This window comes from Maylandia zebra, linkage group LG23 (genome assembly GCF_041146795.1).
Source record: "Maylandia zebra isolate NMK-2024a linkage group LG23, Mzebra_GT3a, whole genome shotgun sequence".
In the NCBI taxonomy this organism is placed as follows: Eukaryota; Metazoa; Chordata; class Actinopteri; order Cichliformes; family Cichlidae; genus Maylandia; species Maylandia zebra.
Window position 1 is genome coordinate 18,646,345 of NC_135188.1, and position 26,828 is coordinate 18,673,172.

Sequence of the window (26,828 nt, forward strand, 5' to 3'; positions counted from 1 at the left end):
CTCACATATGAGTCTTTCTTGTCCAGATGAGTTAGGGCTGGGTGGAGGGCAGAGCAGATTGCATCCTCTGTGGATCGTTTCGCTCTGTATGCGAACTGGTGTGGGTCCAGGGTGGGAGGTAGGGTGGATTTGATGTGTGACATGACTAGTCGTTCAAAGCACTTCATAATAATGGGTGTCAGTGCCACGGGACGGTAGTCATTGAAACAGGCTGGGGATGGTTTCTTTGGCACAGGTATGATGGTGGCAGTCTTGAAGCATGATGGGACAGTGGCTTGCCTCAGGGAGGTGTTAAAGATGTCTGTGAAGACATTCTTCAGCTCCTCTGCGCAGTCTTTCAGCACACTACCAGGGATGTTATCTGGACCCGCTGCTTTCCGGGCGTTGATGGTGATGAGTGTCCTCTTCACGCTGGCAGCAGACAGGCACAGAGGCTGGTCGTGTGGAGGTGGTGGTGTTTTCTGTGGGCGTGTGTTGTTCTGTGCTTCAAATCGTGCAAAGAAGCTGTAATAAGTCCTTGTAATAAGCAATACAGACTTAAAGTAACACATGTGAATGTGTGTGTGAGAGGAAAGCTCTGTATAGTAGTTTAAAAGCATGTATGAATGTGTGTGAGCACAGTAAGGCTGGAAATGATTTACTATATTAATAAAGTTTAGCCTGTTTGAGGACAGGAGAGATTAGTTTGTTAACCTCTGGTGGGGACAGAGCAGTCTCAAGGACCAAGAGCAGGAATTTCTCAGTCCTCTGGCAGAGCAACTACAAATAGTCAGAAAAACAGTCAGAAATGAATTCCTCGGTGTGTGCCAGGTCTTTTTTTACACCCAAAATATGAATCACAAGTTCACATAATCAGTAAATCTTTTGTGCTCCCCTTGGTTAAAATATGGCAGCGTAAAAAGTAGCAGGAAGCTAATGTATTGAGCCAGCCAATCAGAGTTACTGTGGGCTGCGCAGTGAGATTTCTACATGCATGAGGTACAGAGTGGGCTTAAGATGGGTCTACAGTGACCATGTACCCACATCACGGGTTTAACACAGTTAAAAATCACTCACTGCTCAGTGCTGTTGTGTTGTTTGACTATAAGGACAGTATTATTATAATCTCTGTTGTCACTGGTACAGTGCACTCACAGTATTTTAAATTGCCTCATTAAAAAGTAACGTGCAACTTGTGACCACCACCCAGACTCTGGATCCCATCATGCTTTGCACTGAAGAGAGGACGGAGAGCAGTGCACAACAACACAAGCAGCAGCAAAGTGAATATTATTACAAAATTCAAATTTTATTTGACAGTATATTATAAAGTAGTTCTGTAGTCCTGATCAGTCTGTACAGGGAGCTGTGAGAATGAATGACTTCGGATGAAACCTTTGTGTTTAACTGATAAAAATCAACAAGATCCAGATTCTTAAAGCAGCTGTATTCCCCACCTTTTGTTTTTTGTTTTTTGTACATTGCGGCCCAGAGAAATCCATCGTTCATCTGCTTCTGTTTATGTAGGAATACAGATGTCATCTTAAAACAGAGCCAAAACACTGTAATTAATAACACTGTGAAAGTATCTGACTGAGCTTACTGCTACAGCTGAATAATTAAGGCTATTTAACTAAGCATTTCCCGGATCCCTGTGTGAGTTTAACTCAATACACATTTATAAAGCTTTATTAACACAGAGCAGTGACACAGCTCAGCTCTCCTGTGAGGAAGCTGGAGTCTTTATTTTCAAACTGTCAGATTTGTTTGGTTCCTGAGAAATTTTCAGACTTTATCATCTATATGTCTTTTTTTTGTTTGTGTGTCTGAGTCTAAGCTGAAGGACTGCAGTGTGTTCACCCCCTCCCCCCCCCCCCCCCCCCCTCCTCCTGCTCTGTTTTTACTGATGCAACAAAGTGAAAACTGTCCGACGTTCACAGCGTTGCACTACGCTCTCAAATTCACCTGATCCACTCTCAAGCTCGCCTTCTTTATTTCTGCCCCCCTCCTTTAGTGAGACCAGGGAGCTTTTACTGATGAAAAGCCACCATGTGAAGGGGGTCCCCGGGGTCCAGGGGGGGGGGGGGGGGGGGATTTCTTCACAGTGGAAGCTATGTTAAAGAGCAGAAGATATTAACATCCTATTACCATCCCATTCATACACATTAACATGACAAGCTGCCTAGAGGGGGGCCCAGAAGCACTCTGGGATGGTGGGGACAAAAGAGCTCCGCCCACAGGTCAGAGTGGCGAAGATGAAGAAGGACAGAATGGGAAGAGGACAAAGGGGAAAGTTTGATTCAGAGGATTTAACCCTTGAAACTCAGTTTAGACTCTGAATGAGAAACAAGGTTCAGATCTCAAAGGCAGAGACACAGGCTGAGGGTTCAGGTTTTTTCTTAAAATAAAGACAAAACAGAATCTGGTCATCAACGGGCTCAGAATAATACTATAGTGCATCACAGTGTGGGATATAAAAATTCAGATACAGCCACTTAAATACAGCTAACACTCTGTGGCAGCAGAAGTACAAAATAGCCAACACTGAACCTCCAGAAGCTGCTGTTCCTCTAAAATCCACCGCAGGCTCGAGCAGTGAGTCCGTCCCCAGAGACTCACAAAATAATCCTGTTTATGGTCTGCTACATAACAACTGTACATGGGGAACTTGACCCCTCTTTTTAAAAGTTTGCTTTATGACTGACAGGTGGATGGTGACACAGGCGGCTGGAGCTGCTAGCTGTCTTCTAGGCTTCGCCTGAGCTTATTGGAGTCCCTGAGCTGAACTCAGGACTGTGTTTGTGTTGTTGAAGCCTTTTTAATGCAATAATCTGACCAATAATGTTGTTGCTATGAGATTAACTGCTGTCCTCAATGTCTGAGCTCCAGTTTTGGTGAGTGAAACTCTGGAATCTTATTTGTAGGTTAACACTACGGTAATTTGCAGGTATCTGTGTCTGTTTGATGCTCCTATACAGTCTATGACTGTTCTCTCTGTGAATTTAATCAGGATACTTTATTAATCCCTAAGGAAAGTATGTAAAATCTGGGAATCAAACCCGGGACACGGCAGTGAGAGCACCAAATCCTAACCACCAGATCACAAGGGACCTCTGACAGGCTTGACTTCTTAACTTACAATGTTTTTCACTGATGGGCAGATGGTAACCTGACATATGTTAAAATGTTTGACAATAAACTAGTAGTCTTAAAAAGCACCTACTTTTTCTAACAGCTTCAGAGTGTAGCTTGATTTAGTGTTTTTACATAGAATTCAAACCCAGAACGTGAGTTCAAAGGTTTATTGAAACAAACTAAGTTTACTTTGAGCTTGATAAACTGCAGGAACCATGGAGAGAGAAAGACAAAAGGATAGAAACCGTGAAGAAAAGTGGAAACCTTATTTCCTTTGTTTCATTGAGGGTACTAGAGCAAGAATCACACAGGATAAAAACCTACCTTCATGTTCAGTGCACTGTTTGCGCTAACACACCCCAGTTTTAATTTTTATTTGCTACTTTTATTTGCTTTTAAATATTTAAATCCTAAATCACCCAGTGATCTTAAATAAATCCTTAAGATTTGAATCTTCATAAATATTAATGAGTCCATAGTTGCTGCTAATCCAACAGCATTTTCTTCTTTTTCTTTGACTTGTCTATAAATGGACTATTGTTGACGCCTCAGTCCATTAAGAGACCAAGCAGCTGAGCCCTGGAGGTCAGTGCAGGTTAAAGGTCACGGCGTGTGTGTCTGTATACTATAAATCAAACTGCAGACACACAGTCACACTGAAACTGATTAGTTTTAATGTTCCTCGTGGACAAGAGTTATTTTTAAAACATGAAAATCACCAATCAAGTTTGGAATATTTACTGGACCTTCAGTCCTTAGACCTATATCAGTAAGTTCATTAACCACAACCTGTACATGGTAAATGTCACAAAAAACAGACAGGACTGAAAAATGAAAATCTTTTCTTTAATTATTCAGTCAACAAACATGGTTGTCAGAAACTATTTGGACTGACTTGTTACAAGGTCACTAATGTGTGTCCACTTTTTTAAAATAGAAATTAGTGAAAACTTTTAATGAGAAAAACTCAAATAAATATATATATATTTTTTTGCCTGTCCCGTTTGGCTCTTTTGCCATCAGAATTGTTGTCTAAAGGCAAAGAAAGATGCCCAACGGATTTACTTTACCAAATTGACCATCCCAGCCTTGCCGTAATGGTCCATTTGATTCACCTTTTATTGTTTATTTTATTTTCACTTACTGAATACGGGACAGACTTGACTGGGGGAAAGAAGGGGAGAAAGAAAGAGGGAAAGAGAAACAGCTGAGAAGAGGGACGGGGGAGAAGGGCAAAAAACAAAAACCAACAGAATGAGCAGAGAAAAAAAATGCATATATCAATCACCTGGATCACCTGCTGAGAAAGAAAAAAGAAAACAAGCAGAAGAGAACAAGAGTAATAGAATAAACAACATCACAATGATATATGGGAATATGACAGTAAATACTAAATATTAAACATTATTGTGCAGCACATAAGATCAACAGAACACAGTGTGCTTTGAGGTAGGAGCCAAAAAGGGTGTAGTTTGTGGGTGTGATCACCCGTGTGTACACCTGTGAGCATGGACGCGCTTGTTTTTTTTTTTTTTAAAAGGTTCCTTCATGTAATGATCTGCTAGAGGGTGTGGGGGGGGGGGGGGGGGGGGGGTCACAGCCCCGTCCTCCAGGGCATGAAGCAGGTATGGAGGAGATCAAAACTCCAGACATCCAGAGGCCCCCAGAACACAAGAGACCAAGGAAGACCAACAGAGGGGCAGCCGCGCCACTGTCCCGGAAAGAGCTGAGGAGAGTCCCTGATGAGGGCTCACTGAGCAGCTGCGGAGCAGAAGCCAGGGGGAGTTGCAGTGACGCGCCCGTGAGCTCCGCCGGCAGCCAGCCGTGCCTGAGTGACCGAGCCCCAGGCCGAGAGGCCGGGGGCACCCCACCTCCGAAGTGGCCCGAGCGAGCCCCAGGCTCCAGGCTCCGATAAGCGGCCGCCAAGGAGTGAGCCGGTGTGTACCTGGACGCCCATCCCCAGACACAAAGAACCACCAACGCACCGATGTCTGAGGGAGTCCGCCACTGGCAGGGGAAGTGGTGGTGGGGGGAGATAGGCCTCCAAACCTTGGAGGGCCTGAGATGTCCCCAGAGAGGTGGCGCCTGACACCCAACCTGACATATAGACACAGACATACAGGCACACACATATACAAACATCCATTCCCACCCTCATGCTCTCATATGCACTTACTCCACACTCAACCAACGTGGAGACAGACATAAAGAGATGCTGTACACACGATCACACTCCCCAAGCGTACTCTACGAACCGGGTCTAGGTACCCTTGCAAATAAATAAATTTTAAAAATTAGAACAACAATGGAAAATAATGAAATACAGCAAAGAAAAATTTCAACAGTAAGTCCTTAAAATATGAAATAAAAAGAACAACATTAAATTCCATAAAGATATGAGCTCTCTGTAATTATTTTAATCTGTGATTCCTTCAAAATAAATGCAGCAAACTTTGATATTATTCATACAAAGCATGTGTAAAACGTGTTGACTGTAAACCTGTCCTCATCTTGTTGGTCATGTTTCTAAAAACCTTCATGTGATCTGATTTAAACAGACACTTCAGCTAACTGCTTACAGTGACAACACATGGCTGCTGCCCCTGTGAATAAGACCCAGTCTGATCTAATCTAATCTAAAAATGATTAAATAAAGTCTGATGAGACACACATGATGTTTGCTGCCATCACAACAAGCTTAGAGTCCAGATTGTTACTAAACTTTAATTATAAATTGTCAGAGAATGACAAAGAAAAGGAAAGGTAACAAAACTAAAATAAATATACCGTCCAAGAAAATGTAAAATGAGTTGCATGTGTAACACAAAAAAGACACATGACAGTAATTAAGAGTCAATAAAACACAAATAGCTGGTAAACTGCAGTGTTCAGGTGATTTTCATCATGTTTGAGTGAAACAGTGAAGATACAATCAAAGAATTAATCTACATCTGCTTGAAATCTGGGTATCATTGTCATCAATGCAAAATAATAACAACTTCAATGTGCACAAAATCTAAAGAAATTAATACAGCGTATTTCAAAGAATAGTAGTCACATCAGAATATAAAAATGATTCATAATTGAAAAAAACAAGCAGAGCTGATTATGTGATTTAAATGCAGCTAACTCAGATTTTTTTTAAGATAACTACTCTGCCAAGCAGCTGTTTCATTTAATAAAATCAGCTAACTAGCAATATTGTTTTATTGAAGAGTATATTTGCTTCTAAAAACAGGCAGTAATGCAGCAAAGCTATTAGCTAGTATTTCTTTTACTTTTAGCTTCTTAGTTTCTATTAATTTACCATGGACATTAATATTCTGTTTATGTGGTGATGCAAATGTTAACAATTCTAAATTTTGGTATTATCTAATGATAAAAAAAAGTACAAAAAAAGAGAAAAGAAACACATAGTGTCACTATAGCAAGGGCAAGCTCAATGCTTTTTGCTTTTAAATATCAATTAAACATAACATTAATGTTTAGTTTAAATATTTTTTATAAGTCCATGTTTGTTCAACAAAGCAGCTCACCATATTAAAAAAACCCAAACCAAACCAAAAAAACAAAAAAACAAATCTGCCTTTATGATCTTTCATGTATGGCACAAAAATCCAGTACTTCATATTAGCAGCGAGCGAAAATTGGAGAACACCACAAACTTAAACAGAAAGTTTATCAGGAGAAAACAAAGAAAAACAACACAAGTGAAACTTGCCAGGGTACTTGTCTTCAGAGGCTTGATATCAAAGGCTGCTTAGCATTTTGATTTATTAATGATGGTATTAGTCAGATTTCTCTCATCAAATGTCCAAAAACACAAACAGAGTTAAATATGCACAAACACCTTCTTCTTTCTCTTTTATCTTGCCAATCAATCAGACGTCAGTAGGAAATGTACATCTGACATCCTGTCAGTCAGAACAGTTAAAGTGTTTTTCTGTTGACTACTAATCCTACATTTACATATGAACTCGATCAAAACAGGTCAACAGAAAAAGTTTCATAAAACTTTTTCTTTGTTGCTGTGAACAAAAATGTTAATTTAAATTCTTTGATCTATTGTCAGGGTTCCTGGGTCGGTGACCCAGTGTTTTCAGTTCACACTCACTGTTTATCTACTGCCTGTTCCACTTCCTGTTTTATTGTGTTAGCCTTGGTCTGTGTGTATTATGTTCAATCCTCTTCCCATTATCATTAGTTCATTATGTTCAGCTGTGTACTCACCGGTCCCTCATTATCATCATTATCACCAGTCTGTGTATTTAAGCCCTCTGTTCTACCCATTCAGTGTCGGGTCATTGATGATGTTGTTTCTGTCGTGTGTTCCGTCCAGTCAGTCAGTCAGTTAGCCAGCCAGTCTACCAGTCCGCTAAGTCCAGCCAGCCATCCATCCATCCATCCTATCATCTGTTGTCTACATATTCAATAAACCTCGTTCTGCACCACGAGTCCTGCATGTGGGTCATCCCTTCCTCGCCTCCGCACACGAGCCCTGACAGAATGACCCGACCCGTGCCAAGAAGACACGCTTTTGACCCAGCGGACTCGGACCTCTACGAGCGGCAGGAGGTAGCGCTCTCCTTGTGGGCTGAAAAACTCAAGGAGAGACAGCGGCTCTTCGCGGAGCGAGAGCACGTCTTCGAGGGCACTCGCTTGGCTCTGGGCGGGCCTCGGAGACGCCGCGTTCCCCCACCTGCTGCCTCACCTGCACCGGAGCATCTGCCGCGGAGAGTGGACGTTTCACGCCGCGCTTCGGCCGCTCCCTCTCTCGCCACTCCGCTCCACGCTCACACATCACCTGCCTCATTCACCGGACCTTCAACCTCGCCACGGCACAGCGGCTCCGTCTTCCACCTCGGCTCAACAGAGGCTCCCGTGCCAGAGGCTCGGACGTGTACCCCGCCCGCTTCCTCCTCCCGGAGAAATCGGCGCACACGCCGCCATAAAACGGACCACTTTCAGCCACTCCCGATGGTGAGCTCCAGTGACTGTTTTTCGCACTCACCATCTGATTATTCACTCAAAACGCACAATAACCCCATCTCTGATTCGTGGGATGTTTCCCTCCTGGAAGATTCTGTGGACTGGGAAGATTTGTTCTGCTCTGCTCTCCCAAAGACTGTAAATAGTGGTGGCAGGAAAACCAGAACAATTCCCAATAAACCTGCTAACATCACACACCCAGTCATTATCTCCACTCCCGTCAGTCAGTCTACCCCCACACCATTGCCAGCTCCCAGGAGGAGGGCAGCTGCGACCCAGTCTACCGCCACACCCGCTTCGGTTTCTCGAGTGGGGGTGACTGGTGTCCAGCCACCTCCCGTGCCTGTCCCAGCACCTAGGCTGAGGACGGCCAGGATCCAGCCTGACCCCCCTAGAGACTCAGCTGAGGCTCTCCAGCCAGTGCCCTCACGCTCTGGAGGCACGGAAGAGCTAATCAGTCCACCACTTCATCCACCTCCTGACCCAGCCTTTCACGCACTAGCTTTATCCCTGGTTAGGCTGGCTGAAGTGTCCCCTGCTCAGGCACCGGCCTTACTAGCTCAGGCTGTAGCTTTATCTCCCTCATTAGCTCAGTCTGTAGCCCAGCCATTAGCCACACCAACCTCAGCTCCGTCGTCAGCCTCACCTGCTGTTCAGCTTCCAGCCCCGTCAGTTCACTCACCTGCTCTCCAGTCCGCTCCTGTCCAGTCACCAGTAGCTCAGTCGCCTCCTGTCCAGTCACCAGTAGCCCAGTCGCCTCCTGTCCAGTCACCAGTAGTCCAGTCGCCCGTCCACCAACCTGTTCAGTACCCAGAGCCTGCTGTGAGCTACCCTGCTGCCCAGCCAGGGGTTTCCGCACCCGCTGGCCCGGCCGCTCCTCAGCCAGGGGTTTCCGCACCCGCTGGCCCTGTCCTGTGTGTGCCAGGGGCTCCAGTGCCCACTGGTTCTGAGACCGTTTTCGCTGGAGGGCCCGAGGAGCCCGTCCGGCAACCTTCCTCGTCAGCTGGGGGTTCAGGAGAACCGCACCAGCCTCATGCCTCGTCGGCTGGAGGGCCCGAGGAGCCCGTCCGGCAACCTTCTTCGTCAACTGGGGGTTCAGGGGAACCGCACCAGCCTCATGCCTCGCTGTCACCTAGCTCTGCTTCTGCCTTGCCTGGCCCGGCCTCAGACCCTGCCTCTGCCTCGCCTGGCCCGGCCTCAGACCCTGCCTCTGCCTCGCCTGGCCCGGCCTCAGACCCTGCCTCTGCCTCGCCTGGCCCGGCCTCAGACCGAGCCTTCGTCCTCGTCTGGCCCGGCCTCGGAGCCTTCGTCCTCGTCTGGCCCGGCCTCGACTTTGGCTTTTATTTCGCCTGCTGCAGCTCCGGCCTGTGCTTCGCCTGATCCTGCCTCGTCTGGTCCTGTGCCCACCGGGCCATGGCCAGCACGCCTAAACCTGGAGAGCCGTCGCTGCCTTCCGCGCGGCCGGCCCCCTGAACTTCTCCGTCTCCTTCGCCGCTGCCTTCCGCGCGGCCGGCCTCCGGACCGCCTTCGCCTGAGTGGCCGCCGTTGCCTTCCGCACGGCCGGCCTCCGGACCGCCTTCGCCTGAGTGGCCGCCGTTGCCTTCCGCACGGCCGGCCTCCGGACCGCCTTCGCCTGGGTGGCCGCCGTTGCCTTCCGCACTGCCGGCCTCCCGAACTGTGTCCACGTCACCGCCGTTGCCTTCCGCACGGCCGGCCTCCGGACCGCCTTCGCCTTCGCCTGACTGGCCGCCGTTGCCTTCCGCACTGCCGGCCTCCCGAACTGTGTCCACGTCACCGCCGTTGCCTTCCGCACGGTCAGTCCACCGGAACAGTCTCGCCTCGGGCCACGTGGCCGCCCACCCGAACTGTCTCTGTGTGGCCTCCGTCCCTCCGTCCTGGGCCCCCTCTGCCCGCCCTGTTCTGGTTCTTTTTCGTTTGGCCGTCGGGTGCCGGCCTTTGAAGGGGGGGGTCCTGTCAGGGTTCCTGGGTCGGTGACCCAGTGTTTTCAGTTCACACTCACTGTTTATCTACTGCCTGTTCCACTTCCTGTTTTATTGTGTTAGCCTTGGTCTGTGTGTATTATGTTCAATCCTCTTCCCATTATCATTAGTTCATTATGTTCAGCTATGTACTCACCGGTCCCTCATTATCACCAGTCTGTGTATTTAAGCCCTCTGTTCTACCCATTCAGTGTCGGGTCATTGATGATGTTGTTTCTGTCGTGTATTCCGTCCAGTCAGTCAGTTAGCCAGCCAGTCTACCAGTCCGCTAAGTCCAGCCAGCCATCCATCCTATCATCTGTTGTCTACATATTCAATAAACCTCGTTCTGCACCACGAGTCCTGCATGTGGGTCATCCCTTCCTCGCCTCCGCACACGAGCCCTGACATCTATAAATGTTAAACAAAGATGGCAAACGAAAAAAGAAAAAAGGAAAACACAAATTCTGCAAAATCTGTCAAATACCCAAAAAGTTGAAAACAAAGTTTTTCTTTTTGAGAAAAAAAGGCACCATTGACTAACAAAGCTAAACTGTAAATCTTGTTTTTAAAGATTTTTCTCTACATTTGAATATTTCCTATCGAACCTTAGAAACAAATAAACAAACGATGATAGCAACACAAGAATAAATGTGTATAGAATTCGCTAACATTGAGACTGTGCTTTTTAGGGTAACCAATGATACTGAATTGATACTACTGGTGTTCTGTTATTGTGCTACTTGACTGAAGTACAGCCTTTGGTACAATAGACCATAAAATCTCGATGAAGATGTTACAGTACTGGTTTTCTATATCTGGGATGGCTTACCAGTTAGAATGTTTTGCTTCTATTAGTGATGTCTTTTTTTTTTTTTTATATATGTGGCCGCATTTTATAGAAAAATAACATTTCATGCCATTGCTATGCTGATGACACATGGCTCTATTTCACAATCCACACATTCAACAAACCTCTCCAACCTTGCAAACTGTCTACTGATATTAATGAATGGATGTGTGTTATTTCTTTAAAATTAAACTCATATAAAACACAAGTTCTGTGCAGTAGTTCAGAAATGCATCAAGCCTCTGTTGAACCTGTTTGCTCATTCAAAATATGCTTGTAAAATCTTGAGGGCACAATCAACACACAGGTGAGGGTACATGTTTTCATTCATTCATTTACAGCAGGGGTGGGCAACTCCAGGCCTTAAGTGCTGGTGTACTGTTTTAGGTTTTAGATATCACCCTGGGTCAACACAGCTAAATCAAATGATTAGGTCATTACCAGGCCTCTGGAGAACTTCAAGACATGTTGAGGAGGTAATTTAGCCATTTAAATCAGCTGTGTTAGATCAAGGACACATCTAAAACCTGCAGGACACCAGCCCTTGCAGCCTAGCCCCAGATTACATGTATATACTCAAACTGCGGTTCCCATACCAAGCCTCAGACTCTCGGGCAGATCGTCAGCCACCTGTTAACTGTCCCGTGTTCAGGCTCAAAGATAACAGGTGATTAGTGTTTACTATCAGAGCTCCTGGAATGTGAAATTAAACTGCAAGCTCACCTCATTAGTGCCTTCCTTTAAATGATCGGTAAAGACTCATTTGTATCAGGGCTTTTTCATAAATGTCATTATAAATGCATTTCTTTGCATTCCACCAATCCACTAATAGAAATAATGAGAACAACATATATCCTCTTTAACATTATTCACTGTTTTAACTTTTCTTCTCAAAGACTTTTCGCATGGTCTGGGGTGAAACACTTTAATATAAGCTGCAAATAACTGAAGGATAAGCTTGTGTTTCTTCCAAGAGCGTGTGTTAACTTATTACTGGCTAACTTCATTATGTTGTATGAAAATAGTCCCACTAAGGATGCTACTGTTAGTGTTTATTGGATTTGTTGAGCCTGAAGAGTCATCAGACCATTTCTTTATTTATCATCGTACTTAGTGAAAAATCAAGTTGTCCTTTTTTTATTATAATCTTTTTATATATATAATTATTATTAAGTATGTTTGAACAGTCCATAAAATGATTTAACAGAGGACAGTGGTGTTTCTGGATTTTTGCAGATTGGTGAATCTTTGTCCAACTTTACAGACTTATCACCTAATTAGCTGCGAAATGTTTTTTCAACCACTTAGTTTTCCAAACAGCAACACAAGTTTTTTTGAGACATGCTGATGCCATCAGCTAAATATTTTCATGAAATTGTAAAATGTCTTATTTTAAACATTTTATATGTTTTCTGTGTTGTGTGGATAAAATATTGGTTTAAGAAATTTGGAATTCATTGTTGTTATTTACATTTTATCCATCATGCCAGCAGCTTCTGAATAGGGTTTGTTTGCAGATGTAAGTTGTTGCTTACCTCCTCCTGTGAGCTCAGTGTTTAATAATGGAAGGAAATGAATGAATGCATCAGTAAATATATTTTTTAAATCTCTCTGGATGTAAATGCATTTAGTCGAATTAAAGCACAGGAAAGCTGGGGCGAAGAGTAACAAGAAAGATGAATTATTAATGATGGATACAAGTTGTTAGCATTAATTCTTTTCTACTTTTTTTTTTAACTGTTAAATGATAAAGGGGATATCAGGACATTCAGTGATGAACTGATAATTTGTTTTATTCACAAAATAAATCCAAAATGTATTTTAATTAACATGTAGTCAGTGTGTGTTTCACAGTGTTTAATCTGAAAGTTGCTTCGCAGGAAATCATCTGTAATTCAGCTACTTATGCATTTGAATGTTCTGAATTATGACACTGAAATCCTCGTTCATTTTTATTTCTTAATGTTAGTCATTTTAAATATTTTAAAAATCAAAGTATCTTTCAAAAATGTATTATTAATTTGAGCCCATTTTTATACACTTGAGTTTGTTTTTGTTCTTTCTTGTTTGTTTTCCATGATCTTTAACTTTTGTTTTTTAATCTGTTACATGTTCAGCTTTTTCAAACATCTGCATAAATCTGAGTAACAAAGTATATGTTCAAGCCCACATAGATGCAATTATCAAACATCAAGTCAGTGGTAGGAAATAAAAATCAGGTGCTCATGAGGAAGGAAGAGGTGATGGATTGGTAAATGTGGGAGATTAATGCAACCTTAAAAGGAGAAGGGAAATTTCTTTGGACTCAAAAAAACAGGAAAAAACAAACAACCCCTGCCTCCACAATTCAGCTTCTTTCAACAAATTACAAAAACTACGCTGTAAAAATAACTTGAAATATTTTATATCAGCACAATGTTTCAAAAAAAGTGAAAATTAAACTGGATTGTAACACCTCAGAAAAAGCACAATTTTTGTCTTGAAACTGTAGGATATGCACCACAAAAATCACCAGAAGTTCAAATCCATTCTCTTGCTCTTATACAATTCAGGGTGGGTCACGGATGATACCCACTTGACTCAGCTTGACTCCACTCAATTTTTTGAATTTTTGGTTTGGTGGTACCTGCTCAGTCGGGGTCGGTGTGGTGTCAACAGACTGCATGCAAATAATTGGCCAGCGAGTAATGACTCCATGGTCCATCTATGAGGTGCAGATGATTACCATCAGTTTAGCAGCAGGTATACCATCACTGAGATGTCCTCTTGTTCTTCAGTTGTGTCGCATAAAAATGATGTCACAGGACTTTTGGCCTGCGTTGCTTCAATGATCCAACCCACATTGATGTGGCACTCAAACGAAATTGAAAACTACTGAAACTGAGTCGAGTTGAGTCGAGTAGGTGGCAACGGAAAAGCAGCAATAGCGTGAGAGCCAGGGTACACCCTGGACAGGCCTCAAATCTGTTGGAGTGCTAAAACAAAAATTAATTTAAAATTATTTTCTAAGAAAATAAAAAACAAAAACAACCAAAATCTGCCCACAATAAAAACATAAAAACCCACATGTTCTAGTATTTTTTTTTTAAAATTAATTATACTTTTAATTTTTCATATTGTTACAGTGCTGTGACAAGTTGTGAGGTGTCAGTGAGGTAGGGGATGAGGGGAAGATCATCAGTCAGAGGTAAATACAGTTAAATCAGGTCCATCCAGTAGCCCCCCTCTCTCAGCTGTTGGCTTGTTTGTGTATCAGAGGACTAACAAAGTTTCAGAGGTCGAGTTTTATCCAGTTAGAGTCAGAATACAGAAACACGCTGTGTCTCTCAGTGCAGGTTGGCCTGGAGCTTTATTAATAAAGCTTCATTCAAAATTCATGAGGAGTTTCATGGGACTCGTTAGTCTGCTGCTAACAGATGCTAATGAATGCTAACAGAAGACTGCAGGGACGGTTTATATTTACATTGGCAAGAAATCAGATTTACATAAGATCTTAACAGCCGATCTGAGTGAAAGTTTGACATACACATCTTTATTTAAACCAGAAAGACTCTCCAAACTGAACTGCAAACATTTAATGGCACTGTATTAATATCACTTTAAAGTCCAGTTTGTGTCTTCAGAGAGACATCTGGGTTTGTTCTCCACTCCACAGATCTTGACGCGCTGCTTATGAGATTTCAGTCACCAGAATTTAGCAGAGGGCAGCAGGGAAGGTTTGACCTTGCGCCCAGGGTTATAGATGTCTCTAACCTCCGTTTCCAGACGAATGCCAGGAACCTTAAAGATGGACACAGCTGACAAAGAAAGAAAGAGAAAAAAAATGAATTTAAGCCTTAAACAGCTTTTTGTTAAAAAAGGATTTATGATCATACATCTATAATGTATCTATGTTGGAAATTCAAGTAAGTGCTGCTAGGTGAGTGCTGAATTAACAGAAAATATGTTCTTTAAAGTTTAGCTGCAATATGGTAACATTTAAGTGAGTTCTTACTGTCTCTGAGGTGCATGATGGGAGGAGGCAGTGTGTTGAAGTACAGGTGCTGCATGGCGTCCGGAGCCGAGATCCTGTCTGTAGGGACCACCTTTAGCATCTCCTGGGCCAGGTCCTCGGTCTTATATGGCAGCTGCTCCAACCTGATCCAGATCAACACAGGCAGATGGAGGACTACAGAGTCAAGTGATCTAACCTGGTCTACATGTGGACTGTTGGACTGTCTACAGTTAGCACAGATGAAGGACTGTCATGTGACTAATGTTTGCATTTCAAAGTGTGTTAGCAGGTTAGCATGTGTGTGCCCATATAAAAGTTACCTTTTCCAAACGGTCCTAAGCTGCTTTGGTTCTGAGTAAAGAAACCGCTCTATGGAAGAAAAAAAACCCCACTCAATTAGCAATTAGCAAATGTTAACATGGATCTAAAAATGTTCCCATGCTTTGCACTTCAGCTGGTTTTTAGCCTACATTTATTATTTTTGGGGGAATGAAACAGCTTCAGTCTGTCATTGATGCCCTAATATGTGTCAGCAGATCACTGAAACCTCTCAGGCAGCTTTTTAAACTGTCTTCTTTTCAGGTTTCTGAAGGATTTGTGGAAGTTTGTTCTGGGATGACATGAGAACTAAATGGTGTCAGACTGAATCTAAAAGTGTGTGTTATCACTGTGAACAGCTCAGGTCTCATCACTCTAAAGGTGGTGTGTGAATTCTTGGGGGAACCTGATCTTTAATGTTACAGCTCTGTGTGGGTTGGCCTGAAGTTACAGTTTACTGTAAAAGATGACTTTATCCAGTGATTCATGAGCAGCTCAACCACTGATCTCACTCTGTGGTTAATTTCTTCTCGTCTTTGTTCTCTCTTCTCACACCCACATGATGTATCAGAGACCCTGTCAGACTTGCAGAGCAGAGTTCGCCTCAAAGTCTGAGAAATCATCTCATTTTAATCCGAGTAAAACTGTTAAAACAGGAAACGTGGAGACATGTTGCCTCCCGATGGAAATTTTGAGTCACTGCACACAAGTAATGACCCTTAATGAACCCCAGGCATCACAGAACAACTGTGAATGTTTACAAGACAAATTCATGCCACCTCCACAAAAACATCATTGATTTAATTAGCCTGTTTATATAAGACTAAAAAAATTGTATTTAAATTTTAAAACCGGTCAGAGCGGGCACGCTCCGTTTTGTGTAACTATTTTAAAATCCCGGTAGCACTGCAACCACGTGAGCTAGCGCAATAATCTTTTTTGCATATGAAACCGGAGGAGTTGTACTTACATCTTATGCCATCAGCTTGTCCTCGGTCACGGTTTCCTTCCACATAAAGCTTTGCAAAAACTGCATAAAAAGCACTTGCAGCAACAAAAACATAATATTCCAGAAACACGCTTAGCCGATCCGATCAGCTGTTCGTAACACTTCCTATGTCCATCAGCGCGAACTATCGCATGTCCGCCATGACCTGCCCGAAACCGGAAGTGATGTCATTTTCGCGGAAATGTAGTTTTTTACCATCAAGGCCTCATGAGCCTATACTGGTGTTTTTAAAAGTTATGTTTGACTTTATGAATTTCTGTGTCGTTTCTGGGATGCTTAGGACTCATATTGCACTGCTGGAAATAGTTTATTTTGATGCATATGCTGGTTTTTTTTGCAAATTTGCACTATAATATTTATTTTCGTTTTTCCTGCAGTATATAAAAATTGGTGTATTTCAAAAATAAAACTATGAAGACATTCAAAATAAATTTCCTGTGGTGGGAAACTATTTTGTGCAACTTTTTTGTATTTACAGTTTTGAGGGATAAGCCTCTTAAATTTCTCTAACTAGAAATATATGTTAACAAAACAAAAACGATTTTCAATTTTTTTGTAGTTTATTGCACCTTTTTGCAATTTATGTAATTACTATGCACTTAATGCATGCATATTATTAAAATTTAGGATGTAATGGTTGTATTGATGTATAGCAACTTGAAATGCTCCCAAAAATGGCTCCACAGCATGTAAAAATATAATAGAAGCTCTGGCGGAATTGGTTCTATGGTAGGTCTTAAAGGGTTAAAACTGTGAAATAACAGCAAAAACAAAAACACTAAATAGAGAGTTGCATGTGTCAGAGGTGTTATCTAAACGTACCTGGTCTGTAATTGGGTAGAAGGCTGACACCAGGCCAGCTGTCCTCAGAGGAGAGGCCCAGGACCTGCAGGGTTACATCATCTTAATAGTATTAGTACTTAATGTGAGTATTATTACAGTGTAATATCACACAGTAGTACTATTTCGTGGATCAGTGATATAAACAGTGTTACTGACCTCCCAGATCTTCTGCAGCTGCTCAAACTCATCAGAGACTCCTGGGAATGCTGGCGCCCCCTGCAGCATCTCTATGAAAATGCACCCAGCCCCCCTAATTCAGAAAAAGCAAACTTTATTCACACAGTCACAGCCGGCAGCTGAATTTGAATAATCGGTACTGACCATATGTCTAGAGCTGTGGAGTAGTCTGTGGATCCCAGCAGGACATCAGGGGGGCGGTACCACAGCGTCACCACCTCCGAAGAGAAGGTCTGACTGGGAATGGATTTGGACCGAGCCAGACCTGCAACAGAACCAGAAAACATTTGAAAAAAACATTTTAACTTTGCATTTTTTTTACTTTAAACTAGTTAAATTGTCTGCTTTAATCCTCCTTGAATCGCTACCTTATCGTGGTGGAGGGGTTTGTGTGTCCCAGGGATCCCAGGGGCTATGTTGTCTGGGGGCTTTTGGGGACCTGATATGTTTAATATGCTGCTGAGAATATAGCCCAGAAGAAGCGTATAGTATAGCTTTTATTTTGGAAAGAGCCATTTCTCTGTAATAAACTCTCTTTTCCAAAGATGAGTGATTTCTTGATCAGATAGATTTATTTTTTTATTACTTTGTTGTTTCAGCAACATTAAATTTAAAAACTGTACTTTTGAGTTAAGATATATATTTATAATTTTAATAAATGACAAATTAAAAAGGCATGAACATTTTTTGTATCGAAAGAATATCGAACCGTGACACCAAAGTATCGAACCGAACTGTGAATTTTGTGTATCGTTGCACCCCCAATATATATATATATATATATATATATATATATATATATATATATATATATATATATATATATATATATATATATATATCCTCCTTGAATCGCTACCTTATCGTGGTGGAGGGGTTTGTGTGTCCCAGGGATCCCAGGGGCTATGTTGTCTGGGGGCTTTTGCCCCCTGGTAGGGTCTCCCATGGCAAATTGGTCCTGGGTGAGGGACCTGGGTGGAGCTGGAAGGTGCTCCACCTGGAGACTCTGTTGTCCTGCTTGCTGGGAGACTTCAATGCTCACGTGGGTAACGACAGCGAGACCTGGAGGGGCGTGATTGGGAGGAACGGCCTCCCTGATCTGAACCCGAGCGGTGCTTTGTTATTGGACTTCTGTGCTAATCACAGTTTGGCCATAACGAACACCCTGTTCGAACATAAGAGTGTCCATAAGTGCACGTGGCACCAGGACGCTCTAGGCCGTAGGTCGATCATCGATTTTGTAATCGTATCACCAGACCTGCGACCATATGTTCTGGACACTCGGGTAAAGAGAGGGGCTGAGCTGTCAACTGATCACCACCTGGTGGTGAGTTGGATCAGGTGGCGGGGGAGGACACTGGACAGACCTGGTGCACCTAAACGCGTAGTGAGGGTGTGCTGGGAACGTCTAGCAGAGGCCCCAGTCCGTGAGATCTTCAACGCACACCTCTGGCAGAGCTTCAACAGCATTCCGAGGGAGACTGGGGACATTGAGTCCGAATGGACCATGTTCAGCGTCTCCATTGCCGAAGCTGCTGCATTGAGCTGCAGCCGCAAGGTGGTTGGTGCCTGCCATGCGTGGTGGTAATCCCCGAACCAAATGGTGGACACCAGAGGTGAAGGGAGCCACCAGGCTGAAGAAGGAGTCCTGTCGGGCTTGGTTAGCCTGTGGGACTCCGGAGGCAGCCGACAGGTATCGACAGGCCAAGCGGAATGCGGCTCGGGCAGTGGCTGAAGCAAAAACTCGGGTGTGGGAGGAGTTCGGAAAGGCCATGGAAAAAGACTTTCGGACTGCCTCGAAGAGATTCTGGCAAACCGTCAGGCGTCTCAGGAGGGGAAAGCGGTGCTCTACCTGCACTGTGTATAGTGCTGGCGGAGCGCTGCTGACGTCGACTGAGAAAATTGTCAGGCGGTGGAAGGAATACTTCGAGGACCTCCTTAATCCCACTGACACGTCTTCCGAGGAAGAAGCAGTGTCTGGGGATGAGGGGAATGACCCGCCAATTTCCGGGGGCGAGGTCACTGAGGCAGTTAAACAACTCCTTGGTGGCAGAGCCCCTGGTGTTGATGAGGTCCGCCCCGAGTTCCTGAAGGCTCTGGACGTTGTAGGGCTGTCCTGGTTGACACGCCTCTGCAATGTTGCGTGGAGATCAGGGGCAGTACCTGTGGACTGGCAGACCGGGGTGGTGGTCCCCATCTTTAAGAAGGGGGACCGGAGGGTGTGTTCCAACTACAGGGGGATCACACTCCTCAGCCTCCCTGGGAAAGTCTATGCCAGGGTGCTGGAAAGGAGAGTTCGTCCGCTAGTCGAACCTCGGATACAGGAGGAACAATGCGGTTTTCGTCCTGGTCGCGGAACACTGGACCAGCTCTTTATCCTCTCGAGGATACTTGAGGGTGCATGGGAGTTTGCCCAACCAGTCTACATGTGTTTTGTGGACTTGGAGAAGGCATTCGACCGTGTCCCTCGGAGTGTCCTGTGGGAGGTGTTGTGGGAGTATGGGGTGTCTGGCCCATTGCTACGGGCCATTCGATCCCTATACAACCATTGCAAGAGCTTGGTTTGCATCGCCGGCAATAAGTCGGACTCGTTCCCGGTGGGTGATGGGCTCCGCCAGGGCTGCCCTTTGTCTCCGGTTCTGTTCATAATTTTTATGGACAGGATTTCTAGGCGCAGCCAAGTGGCGGAGGGCTTTCGCTTTGGTGGCCTCAGAATCTCATCTCTGATTTTTGCGGATGATGTGGTTCTGTTGGCTTCATCAGGTGAGGGCGTCCAGCTCGCACTGGAACGGTTCGCAGCCGAGTGTGAAGCAGCGGGAATGAGGTTCAGCACCTCCAAATCTGAGGCCATGGTTCTCAGCCGGAAAAGGGTGGAGTGCCCACTCCGGGTCGGGGATGAGTTCCTGCCCCAAGTGGAGGAGTTCAAGTATCTCGGGGTCTTGTTCGCGAGTGATGGGAGAAGGGAGCCGGAGATCGACAGACGAATTGGGGCTGCAGCTGCAGTAATGCAGACGCTGCACCGGTCCGTCGTGGTGAAGAGGGAGCTGAGTGTAAAAGCGAAGCTCTCAATTTACCGGTCGATCTACGTCCCTACCCTCACCTATGGCCACGAGCTGTGGGTAGTGACCGAAAGAACAAGATCGCAGATACAAGCGGCAGAAATGAGCTTCCTCCGAAGGGTGGCTGGCCTCTCCCTTAGAGATAGGGTGAGAAGTTCGGCCATCCGGGAGGGGCTCAGAGTAGAGCAGCTGCTGCTCCACATCGAAAGGAGCCAGCTGAGGTGGTTCGGGCATCTGACAAGGATGCCCCCTGGGCGCCTCCTGGGTGAGGTGTTCCAGGCATGTCCCACCGGGAGGAGGCCCCGGGGCAGACCCAGGACACGCTGGAGAGATTATATCTCTCAGCTGGCCTGGGAACGCCTTGGTATTCCCCCGGATAAGCTGGAGGAGGTGGCTGGGGAGAGGGAGGTCTGGGCCTCTTTGCTTAGGCTGCTGCCCCTGCGGATAAAGCGGATGAAGATGGATGGATGGATGTGTATATATATATATATATATATATATATATATATATATATATATATATATATATATATGTGTATATATATATATATATATGTGTGTTGTTTCCAACTAGGTTATTTTACAAATCTGTTGTTCCTACAGGTCCTTGCTGACTAAATCTTTGCCTATTTCCACTTCTGCCCTGCAGCGTTGAGCCGGTTCTCACCGAAGTCGGCCAGTTTGAGTTCTCCGAGGTAGCTGATGAGCAGGTTTTGGGGCTTAAGGTCTCGGTGGAGGATCCTGCGGCTGTGGATGTAGCAGAGACCTCGCAGCAGCTGGAACATGAAGATCTGAAACACACGGTGTTGAGCCATGTTAAACATTTCATGGCGTGCTGCTCACAGCTGGAATGACACAGTACTGCCCCCGGCTGTCTGCTGCTGAGCGCAGCGACGTACCCGCACGTTGTGATAGCGTAGACCTCCAGGGTGCTGGATCATGTACTGGGCCAGATCTGTCTGCTGCAGAGACAATCTCTGGTGTTAAACTTCATTTTGATGGTGAGAAAGACCACAGAAAATTTGAAGCTTTTCTTTTATTCAGATACTCATGTTCATCATGTTAATATCATAAAAGGTTTGTTGTAAGACTGTTGTAAGAAATTTTACATAAAACATAATTTATGTTCAAACCTTATACCATAAATGTTCTACACAAATCAGAGATGGTGATCTGAGAGGGAATGACCCCCATATTAACAAATAAATAGATCAGAATGAAAACAAAAAAACAAACAATATATACATTAAAATAAAATTGTAAAAATTTATAAACATTTAAAAGAAAAAAATATAAAATGTGTGAATGCTAAAAATTGTAGCCTTAAAATTTTGTTCTGACTTTGGTTGAAGTTTGTGTGTGTGCGTGCGTGTGTGTGTGTGTGTGTGTGTGTATGTGTGTGTTGGTGAGTGCTCTGTAGCACCTCCTTCAGGTCACACTCAGCACTGAACAGCAGATTTCTCACCAGGTACTCAAAGACGAAGGTGAGTGTCTCTCTGGTGTGGATGATGTCGTGCAGGAGGACAATGTTGGCATGTTTCAGACGTTTGAGCAAAGAGGCTGTACACACACACACACACACACACACACACACACACACACACACACACACACACACACACACACACACACACACACATGTTTATGCACATGTTGCTGAAACTATTAAAAACTTAACCACTGATCTAATTGGTCACCTTCTCTAATGGCATTGAACGGGACACCTTCCTCCGTCTTCATACGAATCATCTTCAGAGCAACCAGCTGCCCGTTTATCCTTCACAGAAGAAGAAATGTTTACAGTAAACACTTTATCACTGATCGATCACAACACAAGGAAGATTTTACGGGGCAGGGATAGTTCAGGTCATCCACTGAATGAGGTGCCCCTGAGCAAGGATCAATAAAGTATACATTTCTATTATAATGTCCAGTATGTATGAAAATTAATGTAAATATTACAAATTTTAAACTAATAACATGTCAGATAAACTACTGAAGTTAAAAATGAAACGTTCTTTTTAAAATGTGCAACATAACAGAAATGGACAATTAATATATATTAATGCATAATATATATAATAACAAATATGTATATACTTATAAACTCATTTGATTGAAAAAAAATTGTAATTAATAAAATATTTGCGAATTTTTCCAAAATGTTAAGTATCTGTTAAAAAATAAACATTAACAATAATTTTAGTAATCCTAGCAAAACATCTGTCTAATATCTAACAATAAAAAAGTAAATGGACTGGTTCTTATATACAACTTTTCTACTGTCCTGGAGCACTCAAAGCGCTCTATAAAACATGCCGCATTCACCCCATACACACCCATTCACTATTATCTATACGGTGAGTGCTTTCTAACTATCATTCATGCTCCAATGGATGCATTGGAGAACAACTCGGGGTTAGTATCTTGCCCAAGGATATTTGGCATGCAAACCGGGGGAGGCAGGGATCAAACCACCAACCTCCCAATCAGCAGCTGACCTGCTCTACCTCCTGAGCTACAGCCACCCCGCAATGGATTGATTCGTATATAGTGCTTTTCTACTCTCCCGGAGTACTCAAAGCGCTGTATACTAATCAACATTCACACTCATTCACACTCCGATGAATGCAATGGATCTTGCCCAAGTCCCAAAAGATTCTGTAAAAAACTTGTTAAAACTAAACACAGGGAGATGTTTTCTTGTCTTTTGTACATTGTGACCAACATCCAGACTCAATGTGATCAAAACTTAAGCCACAATCTCATTGGCTGTTTGTGTTTGACTTGTATCGCGGTGAGCTCTGACCTGCTGATGCCTTTGTAGACCGAGGCAAAGGTTCCTTCACCCAGTTTCTCCAGACTCAGGTACGAGTGTGCTGCCCCAAACTCCAGACCTGCTTTCTGATCACAGCACACACACTAAATGTCACACAAGCATCACACCGCCTCACATGTTACCTCAAACATCATGTCATACGCGCCCTGACCCAGGTAAGAGGCTCCCGACTGCCCTCCCCTCTCAGTGGGTCGCTGTTGCTGCGCCCACGCTGGACTTTCAGCCGACGGGCCTGCAGAGTGTGGAACCAGTGAGACTGAGAGCCAGAGGTGGATGAGTCCGAATCCAGCTGAGACACACAGACGAGACCACATCAGGTACACATAAGGGATTGTTAATACTACCTTTAAAGCTCAAAAGATCATTTGAAACCTCAATACCAGCTTAAGAAAATCCTCAACCAATCAATACTACCTAAAATTGTCTTATCACCACCCGTGGTGACTCATATATACCACTTAACACTTCTACTGTGTCCTGGATTGCTGACTGTCTGTCAGAGAGGCCTCAGGTGGTCTGAGGTGGTGGTTGGTAATACTGGAGCTCTATTCCTGTTTACACCTCAGATTTCCTATACAACAGTGAAACCAGCAGAAGTTATCTGGGACGGCTGGGTGTTTTGAGGGTGGGCAGGAGTCGGACTACAAAGAGCTAGTGAGGAATTTTGTGGAGCGGTCGGGAAGAAATCACCTCCTTCTAAATGTCAGCAAGACAAACAAGACAGTGGTTGACTTCCAGAGGAGAAAAACTGCAACCAAAATCAATATCATGGGTGAGGAGGTGGAAACAGTAGACAGCTGCAGGTAGTTGGATGTTCACCTGAATGACAGACTAGACTGGAGGACTAACAGTGATGCCGTTTACAAGAAGGGGCTGAACAGGCTCTACCTTCTAAAGAAGCTCAGGTCCTTTAATGTGAGCAGCAAGATGTTGGCGATCTTCTACTAGTCTGTGAGAGTTAGTGCCATCCGAGTCAGAGAAACCTGCAGGATCAACAAACTGATCCTTAAGGCTGGAAGCACCATTGGTCAGAATTTGGAGACATTTGAGTCAATGAGGGTTAGAGGTCATTGAACAAGCTGCTCTCAATCATGGACAACCATCACACCTACTTCACACTTCTGAGCTCATTCTCCTTCAGACTGATTCAATCTCGCTTCAGGAAACCGTTCTTGCTGTTTTCTATAAAGCTGCACACTGATTCTTCATTCTGTCACAGGTGAACAAACCTGTCAACCATTAGATCATAAACATACTTTGTATTAAACCTTCATGCAGCTGTTTTTCTTATATATTTATTAATGCAATTTGTTCTTCTCTCTTGACCAACGTCAGTCGAACTTTTACTGTTTTAACTAACTTCATTTTTACGTTACTTTATTTTTCATCACTGTTGTAAGTTTATAAATTCCTGCACTCTCTCACAACATAAGATCGTCACCTGTGACCCTTTTATTTAGCTGTGTTATTTGTTGTGTACTGTAGACTGTAATATTGTTACCCTTTATCATTTTGCTGTAAAACAAAAAGTTCTCCTGTGGGATCAATACAGTTAAGAAAAAAAAATAAAGAATGGTAAATAAAAAATGCAATAAAACCAGTCTCGGTCGTTGTGTCCTTGGGCAAGACACTTCACCTACCGCCTACTGGTGATGGCCAGAGGGGCCGATGACGCGATATGGCAGCCTCGCTTCTGTCAGTCTGCTCCAGGGCAGCTGTGGCTACAACTGTAGCTGCCTTCACCAGTGTGTGAATGTGAGAGTGAATGAATAGTGGAATTGTAAAGCACTTTGTGTCATGGTCCTGGGTCGTTGACCCAGCGTTTTGTGTGTTGTGATTATTTCCCTCTGTTCTAGTTATTCTGTGTCCTCCCCCCTTGTGTCCGGTTCGGGTTCTAGATTTCCTGTTTTGTTCTGAAAGTCTGTGTCTGTTGTCATTGTGTTCAGCTTGTGTCCTCCAGTCATCATGTGTATTCAGATCAGCTGTTCTTCCCTCCTGTGTGCGATTACCCGATTACCTTGTGTGTGTGTATATATAGTGGGTGTCGGTCTGTGTTCGTTGTCGGCTCGTCTGTGTTTCTTGGTATCCTGGTCCTTGGTCTGCGTCTCTCTGCTCCGCTCTCCGTTTTGTAAGATTTCAGGTTTGCTCTTTAGTTTCTCCCAGTTTAGGTTTGTCATTACTCATGCTTCATTGCCTGTTTTTGCCACTGCCACCGTGTAAATAAACTTCACTCGTATCATCAGTTTGCTGCATTTTGGGTCCTCCTTTTCCTCCACTCCACACGGCTCACTCCGCCAGCCGTGACACTTTGAGGGTCTCGAAAAGCGCTATATAAATGCAATCCATTATTATCATTATTATGAAGTTACGTCCATTCAAAACATTAATTAAAAAGAAAAAGAGAAAAAAAAGAATATATATATATATATATATATATATATATATATATATAATTTATTTTTTTTAATTAATGTGTTGAATGGACGTAACGTCATATTTTAAATCGAGACAGCATACCCACTGTAAAAAGTTACAACATGCTATAACAGATTTTACATGTTAAATAGATCACAACAAAAGGATTACTCTTTAAAAAAAAATAAAAATGATAAATAAAATGAAATAATTGCACTTTTTACAGCGGCTGATGTTTTACCTCAGCAGACGGAAGTGAAGCTGAACTTTTCCTGAAGTTCAACTCCTCCATCTTCACCTCTTCCTCCTCTTCTTCATCTCCATCATAACCTTTCTCCTCACCATTCTCCTCTTCCTCAGCACAGCAACAGCACCTTCTCACCCACTGCCCGGCCTCCCTCGCCCGCCGGGACAGCTCCTCCATCTTTTCACCGTCTTCTTCCTCTTTTCCGTCTCATATGACTCACATGGTTCAGGACGAGTAAACAAGGTCCCATGACCCTCACTCATCCTTCCTCCTCTTCCTCCCCCTCACTGTGCCCAGAAGGTAAAACAACAGGTCCATTGATGTGTGTTTGCTGCCCTCTGGTGGACACAAACCATCACTGGAGCTTTTCATATTAAAAAACAAACAAACAAAAATATCCCAATCAACAACAAGTCAACAAATAAAGACAAATAAAGAATAAAAGAACTCAAAGAAAAATAAATTTGAAGCTTTTAACCATCAACAGAGATCCTCCTGTGTGCTCTAAATGTATCATACAGCAGGTCTGTACATCCAGCTGCTAATAAGAAATACAATAAAAACAGAGAAAAATACAAAAACATCCGTTTCTGTTATATCCTGATAGAAGTGATGGATCTGTTTGACCACTGCAATCAATCTACTGAAGTCAAATTCTGTGTCATGGCTGGCAGTCAGTAAAACTGTACAATAAATTTTATCATAATTAGACTGTCATGTACTTAACCTCTGACAGCAGAATCCGGCCAAACAAATTAATTATAGGTATTAATTAGTTATTAATTATAACTGATTATCCAGTTAACTCAGTGACAGTCTCAGGTGATGATTTTAACACTCTGTAATACACCATAATACCTTAAGAAATGTGACTGAAGTTTAATGAGTACACCTCTGTCTCTCCTAGAACTCATCATTAAAGGTAATTTGTGGCCATCTGGGGGTGAGAATGTAAATTACAGGAGGTCAGGTTCATGTGGAGCCGGACTATTTAT

General features: G+C 43.6%; 1 protein-coding gene across 2 annotated transcripts; it reads right to left on the reverse strand.

Moving 5' to 3' along the window:
• Nucleotides 1–14,442: 14,442 nt before the first annotated feature.
• On the reverse strand, nucleotides 14,443–26,061 carry cdk15 (cyclin-dependent kinase 15). Of its 2 annotated transcripts, XM_004573199.2 has the most exons (13): nucleotides 25,828–26,056; nucleotides 23,323–23,460; nucleotides 23,142–23,236; nucleotides 22,030–22,109; nucleotides 21,798–21,892; nucleotides 21,232–21,294; nucleotides 21,000–21,123; nucleotides 17,418–17,538; nucleotides 17,253–17,346; nucleotides 17,076–17,139; nucleotides 15,247–15,295; nucleotides 14,927–15,069; nucleotides 14,443–14,729 (listed from the first exon to the last, which is right to left on the reverse strand). In XM_004573199.2, the coding sequence occupies exons 1-13, from the start codon at nucleotides 26,008–26,010 to the stop codon at nucleotides 14,617–14,619; spliced, it is 1,362 nt and encodes a 453-aa protein (XP_004573256.2). In that variant the 5' UTR covers nucleotides 26,011–26,056; the 3' UTR covers nucleotides 14,443–14,616. The 2 variants fall into 2 exon arrangements, 1 of the variants encoding a protein (XP_004573256.2); XR_013095689.1 differs by lacking the exon at nucleotides 15,247–15,295 and having other exon boundaries at nucleotides 25,828–26,061.
• Between the last annotated feature and the right edge of the window lie 767 nt (nucleotides 26,062–26,828).